At 44.9% G+C, this 6,236-nt stretch overlaps 1 protein-coding gene and 1 long non-coding RNA gene across 3 annotated transcripts; one reads left to right on the forward strand and one right to left on the reverse strand.

Annotated features, from left to right (window-relative positions):
- Nucleotides 1-1,011: 1,011 nt before the first annotated feature.
- On the forward strand, nucleotides 1,012-4,542 carry TAF9B (TATA-box binding protein associated factor 9b). Of its 2 annotated transcripts, none has more exons than XM_035541894.2 (7): nucleotides 1,012-1,030; nucleotides 1,443-1,524; nucleotides 1,611-1,747; nucleotides 1,815-1,949; nucleotides 2,463-2,544; nucleotides 3,114-3,227; nucleotides 3,373-4,542. In XM_035541894.2, the coding sequence occupies exons 2-7, from the start codon at nucleotides 1,446-1,448 to the stop codon at nucleotides 3,537-3,539; spliced, it is 714 nt and encodes a 237-aa protein (XP_035397787.1). In that variant the 5' UTR covers nucleotides 1,012-1,030; nucleotides 1,443-1,445; the 3' UTR covers nucleotides 3,540-4,542. The 2 variants fall into 2 exon arrangements, with proteins under 2 accessions (XP_035397787.1, XP_035397786.1); XM_035541893.1 differs by lacking the exon at nucleotides 1,012-1,030 and adding an exon at nucleotides 1,281-1,368.
- Nucleotides 4,342-5,745, reverse strand: LOC118245574 (uncharacterized). The gene is made up of 3 exons (XR_004777896.2): nucleotides 5,672-5,745; nucleotides 4,805-4,898; nucleotides 4,342-4,470 (listed from the first exon to the last, which is right to left on the reverse strand). It is a non-coding gene; the product is annotated as an uncharacterized LOC118245574 (long non-coding RNA).
- Nucleotides 5,746-6,236: the final 491 nt, after the last annotated feature.

Genomic DNA, 6,236 nt, shown 5'->3' on the forward strand with positions numbered 1-6,236 from the left:
CTGCCCTCCTGAGAGCAAAGGGGCCCATGCCAGGCCCATCCCCTCCGCAGCAAACCCGTGGCAGAGCCCGTCCTGCTCGCACAGGGCCACGTCACGCCGTGCCTGAAGCACCCGCACCCACCGCCACGGCTGCGCTGCCGCAGCCTGCAAGCAGCTCGGGCTGACAGGCGGCTGCTTGGGCTGCGTCCAGGCTCTTTCCGAAGGGCCTTGTGCCAAAGTCCAGGCTGTGTCCAAGCAACTGCGCAGGGCGTTGCGCTTTTGGGGTCCCTGTGGGGCCACACTGGCAAGCTGCTCCCCACACCCAGCGCATGGCCGCAGCTCGGCCCCTCGCCGGTGCCAGCACGGGGACACCTGCCCTGCTGAACCCAGTACGGGGACACCTGCCCTGCTGAACCCAGTATGGGGACACCTGCCCTGCTGAACCAGCGCAGCCCTCGGGATCCCACGTCTGGGGCCGGCTGCTAGCCACCATTTCATTAAATACGGAGGGAGCCCAGGGCGGGTTTGAACGTTGCGTTTACATCTGTGTAGGTTGAGTTCACTGCTTCCAGGTGTTAAATATCATCCTCTGTATGGATGAGAAACAGAGAAGGAGTCTCTCTGCTGCTGGAATGTTTCGCAGTGTGTGATAGGCGTGAACCAAGTTAACAGCTGTTTATTTCTCCTTGCTCTGACAAGGGTTGGCCTCCCTTCCCCGTTATATCAGTTGGCCTGACGTGGATGTCGTTCTTTCTCCAGACCTTGCTTCATTTGGATCATGGCACCCAATGACAACACTGCTGCAACCTCTGGTATGCTGCTAATCCCCGGGTTGGCCGAAATCACATGAAACCAATTTTTTGTTGTTGTTCTCTTTTCCCTTAGAAAGCGAGAGAGGAACTTCTGACGAGACTTGCATGGAATTTATATAAAGATCCTCTGGAGCTTCTAAGCTATGAAAACAAGCCTTCAGCCATGAGCTATGCTGCCAGTACTCGCGGTTCCCTTTAATCCTGGGGATGCGACACTTTAACAAGTTGCTGTGAGTGAGGTAACAGCCCTGCTGCTTCATCGCCGGGCAGAAGGGGGGCGTTAATGAAGCCTGGGGGGCAATTCCCTGAGCTGGTCATGCTTTGGTGTATTACTTTGTTGTCACGGGTATCGTTATTTAAAAACTAAAGTTAATTTCCGCACCACTTAAAAATAAATAAATAAAAAAAGGCTGGGTGGCAACGAGCGCCAAGGGCGCCTCACAGCCAGGCCGCGTCTCCATGGCAACTCCCGCCGGCCCCCGGTCACGTGGCCGGAAGCGGGCGGCGGGCGGGGGCGGTGGAAGCGATGGAGCCGGCCAAGATGGCGTCTCCCAAGAGCGCGCCCAAAGACGCGCAGGTACCGCGGGGCCGGGCCGGGCCGAGGGCTGAGGGCCGTGCCGAGCCGTGCCGAGCCGTGCCTCTGTCCCGCAGGTGATGGCGCAGATCCTGAAGGACATGGGCATCACGGAGTACGAGCCGCGCGTCATCAACCAGATGCTGGAGTTCGCGTACCGTGAGCGGCGGGGCCGGGCCGGGGGGGGGGGCTGGGGGCGGCGGGCGGGGACCGGGGGGCGGCAACGAGCGGCCGTGTGCCCGCAGGCTACGTGACCACCATCCTGGAGGACGCCAAGGTGTACTCGAGCCACGCCAAGAAGCCGAGCGTGGACGCCGAGGACGTGCGGCTGGCCATCCAGTGCCGCACCGACCAGTCCTTCACCTCGCCGCCGCCCCGCGATGTAAGTGCGGCGGGCGGGCGCGGCGCGGGGCCCTGCCGGCAGCCCGGAGCTCACCGCCCGCCCTCAGTTCCTCCTAGACATCGCCAGGCAGAAGAACCAGACGCCGCTGCCGCTGATAAAGCCGTACTCCGGGCCCAGGCTGCCGCCAGACAGATACTGCCTGACAGCGCCCAACTACAGGCTTAAGTCCCTGCAGAAGAAGGTGAGGGGACGGCAAGGCTGCGCGCACCGAACGTGCGCCTTGTGTGTCGGGAGAGCTACCGGGCTTGGGTTTTTCACACCTCAGAAGGACAGGTGTGTGCAAATAGGGCTTGAAACTATGTTAGTGGCCTTTGTCTCTAGGGATTTGCAAGTATTCTTACTGCTGTTTAACTTTAAAGTCTATAAAAAGTGTATCTGTGAGTCTTCTTAGGCTTAAAGCAAAATCTTCAAGTCATACATCAGCTTGGAAAAGGCAAAAGGAAGGTAAGGCGTTAGTATAGATCCACAAGCCCACAAGCTCTCCAGCTCGTATCCACAGAGTTTGAGAACGTCATGTTCAAACACAAATCGTGACCTAACAGATTATTGCTGTGAAATAGGCTGTCTGTGGTCTTGTGGGAGGAACCACTTCTAACTTTCATGTTAAGAACTGTTACTTTCTAATGTGATGTTAACTAAATATTCTCGCTGTTACTTTCTAATGTGATGTTAACTAAATATTCTCGCTTGCCAGGTGTCTTCCTCTGCAGGAAGAATAACAGTCCCTCGCCTGAGCGTCGGTGCTGTGAGCAGCAGGCCTAGCACCCCTACTTTAGGTAAGAAACAGATCAGTGGGGGTTTCTTATGTTGATTTTATGAAGGAAAAAATCCTGGGGGATGTTTTTAAAGCCTGCTTCAAGCACTGATAGTATTGGGTGCCACCTGAACGTGGTGGCATTCGGCCCCTTAACTACCAGGGTAAGTTAATTTCAAAAAGATGATCGTAATCTGGTATTTGTTTATGTAACTGGCCTCTGGTTTTAGTCCTGTATTTCTGGTAATTTCTATATGTGAAGAGATTTCAAGAAACAAATGAGGTTTTTTTCTTCAATGTAAGTGCTACACAGAGCTACAAACAGCAGTAGATAAAACCCATTGTTAAAAGTTCACAGAACTGCGACCGAGCGTGAGCACTTCCCTGTTAACGCGTGCGTTTGTAGCTAGCCTTGAATGTCAGTGGTTGTGGTAAACTTGCAGTTTTGCCTGAAAAGCTGACTCCTGAATATTTTCACACAACTCCTTTGTGTTCTGATTACTTTGAAAACAGTAAGTTCTATTCTGAAAGCAGACTTAGAAGTGTGTGTTTTCTTTACTTCTATTTTGACTGAACTGTTCTAAATTTTAGGTACACCTTCAGCACAGACAGTATCTGTTTCTACAAAAGTCGGCACCCCAGTGTCGCTGACTGGGCAGAGGTTCACCGTGCAGATCCCGTCTTCGCAGACAACGGTCAAAGCAGGTAAAATGCCCGCTGCAAAACACCGCCTTCTCAGATCAGCACCGCTTCTTGTGTTTTTAGCAGAGTATTTAGGAAAGTGGAAGCTTGGTTTCAGTGTAGGAAAATCATTTTTCAAGCTGTTTATTTATTTATTTTTAATTCACAGCCACACCAACTACACCGACAGTTCAGAATGTCCTAATTAATCCTTCATTAATTGGACCAAAGAACATTCTTATTACTACAAACATGGTATCATCGCAGAATACATCTAATGAAACAAATACCCTGAAGAGGAAGCATGAAGATGATGATGACTATGATAATTTGTGAAGAGACTGTCCCGTCCCCTCCTGTTCTTCAGTGATTCATATTGAGTCTGATAGGGTTTATTTCGGAGCGTGTTGTAAAGTGTGTGATAGCTTGTAAATAATCTGGTAGTATGCAGTTGGGTATAGCATGCACGAGGGAGAGAGAGATCATCGTCCTGTGGAAAGACTAAAAAGCAAGTAATCTTTTCTTCTGGTCTTTAATGGCTTTTGAACCTCAACAGCAGGGCTGAGCACTGGTCGCTGTTAGACGGGCGTGCAGTCCTCACCTCTCTTCTGTTGCCTTACTTCGAACAGAAGAGTCCGTGGTTCTGCAGACTGGCGAGGCAGTTGCTTGTAGTACTCTTCTGTGCCAAATAAAACTAATCTTTAGGAAACACTAGGTAGTGTAGAATGTGACATAGATGCTAAATTTCAAGTAAAAAAAATAAAAGTTCCGTGCCAGGAGGGAAGCATCTAGGGCTACTTTCTTTTTTTCCCCTAAAACACACTTACAGCTTCTGGCTTTTAGTTGTATGCATTATTCTCCACGTGCAGTTGTCGATGGTCTCTTAACAATAGAAATACAGATGGAGAAGTAAGGAGGATTTGTCTGGAGAATACTTAGCCTGATCACCTGTATTCATTAATACATGAAAGCTGTTGGCCTTAACACCTACTAAAATACCCAGAACCCTACCTGAAGTTAGTGGAAGAGGTAAAAGCCCACCCCAACTTTTTTTTTTATTTATTTCCAAAGAGTTTTCTCTCTGTCAGATGTCATTTGGTTAAGCTTCCATTTTTACATGTGAATTGAGTAAACTCACTGTCATCGTGGCATGAAGGGGGATCCGGTGAAGGGCAAATTGTTCTGAACTTGACTTCAGGTGTCTGATTTGGTGCTTCAGGTACTTGAAGATGCTTCTGTTGTGCATTGAGATCCCAGGTATGCTGTGCTAAACAAAAAATGAAGAACAAATTTAATTGTTTTTATATATATTAAATAATAAAGTGGTGTGCTTTTGTAATGATGTCTCTTGGTAAATGCTTTAATTGGTAATGCCTCTTTTCTTGACATGACTTGGGCTTGAAGAGCTGGTGTGAGAATTCTGATTGGGTTGCAAATGCAAAACCAGTTTTCCTAATAAGACCCTTAAAAGGTCACAAGTAACTGAATGTACTGGTGTTTAAAAGGATACAAAAAAAAGAATGCTAACTCTTTACAGCACTACTTTTTCATAAGTGAAGGACAACCCCCCCCACACCCCTTACCACCGCCTAACTCCTTACAGCTTTTGAGGCTGCTGAATGTATCCTTCATAATCCTGGCATGATTTTTCAGTCGTTTTTGCTTGAAGAAGTGCTGAATAAAGCTTTCTTTTCACTGTGGAAAAAGGAAGAGTACATGGGTTAGTTTTCAACTTTATAGAAGGATTGAAGAAAAAAGTGTTTCAGACTCCCACCCCAATTTAGATGTGCGCGTACATTTGTGTTACACACACAAGAGGGAATATTTACTTATACAGGCACATAAGCACATTCTCAGGCACCTTATAAATATATTAGAAATATGTATGTATATACACGTTGAAATATGTATGTATATACACGTCGTATTATACACACACATGCAGACATCTCACATGTACATAATCTGTATTTATACACAATCTCATACTCCCTTTTTATAAAGGTATACAACATACAGCATGTAACATGACATGATGAATATATGTAATATAATAAATATATGCATTATAAATATATGCAATATATTCTTATGAGAAGTGTATACGAATAAAGTAATATATTTTATGTATCTGTAGATATATATTCTCATACACACCTACTTAATATAACTAACTCATCTATGCTGTTCATTTACACCTATTTTACACAACTACAGCTGTAGCTTTATTCCACACTCACTAATGCAGTCACCTTTTATAGGCATGCATTTATATTCCATATACACACCCAGTCTCAGACACCCTTTCATCTTTATATTAGTATAAAATAATAATATATAGCACACTACATAATACTTCATTGTGTTATGAATTATATATTACATATTGTGCATATTATATTCTATAACTATATATTGTGTAATACATATGTATAGTATATAATGTATATATATTTTAAAACACTCACCTGGTTTTCTTCACACGCATACGTATTTTTATACTCTGCAGTCTCATACACCATTTTTCATACCTACAATATAACGTATAACATACAATGTATTAGCTGTACATCAATTGTATGTCTCTATGTATATAATTATATATATACACGTATACTCAGCCATGCCCACAACTGTCTCAGTCTTGCATGTATTGTAATACATACATGTATAAAATTAGATTCTCTGAGTACCTGTATGCGAAGCACCTCTCTCACAAAGCTCCTTTTATATACATACATATTTAGACTCATGCTTTCTTCACACACTCACTCACCCTTTTCTTTCTTTTATCTGTGTAATATGCATATTTATATATCTACTTGTAGTTTTACTCTGACACTTCTTCATATATTTAACATACATATATATAACCTGTATATTACACATGTAATAAATTTATATTTGATAAAAAACATACACTCTCACAGACACCTACTCACATACTTACACGTGTAGATTCTCGTTACCGTGACATCTTTTTTATATATTTATTTATACCTTTTAATGTGTGATAGACTACAGGATATAGAG

Source organism: Cygnus atratus, chromosome 13 (genome assembly GCF_013377495.2).
Source record: "Cygnus atratus isolate AKBS03 ecotype Queensland, Australia chromosome 13, CAtr_DNAZoo_HiC_assembly, whole genome shotgun sequence".
NCBI lineage: Eukaryota > Metazoa > Chordata > Aves > Anseriformes > Anatidae > Cygnus > Cygnus atratus.

What these genes read in the sequence shown, in the direction of transcription:
- TAF9B (XM_035541893.1), top strand. Translation starts at nt 1,318, where the DNA reads ATGGAGCCGGCCAAGATGGCGTCTCCCAAGAGCGCGCCCAAAGACGCG. An exon ending in GCCTAGCACCCCTACTTTAG is followed by an intron (nt 2,545 to 3,113) that starts GTAAGAAACAGA and finishes TCTAAATTTTAG; the next exon opens with GTACACCTTCAGCACAGACA. An exon ending in GCAGACAACGGTCAAAGCAG is followed by an intron (nt 3,228 to 3,372) that starts GTAAAATGCCCG and finishes TTTAATTCACAG; the next exon opens with CCACACCAACTACACCGACA.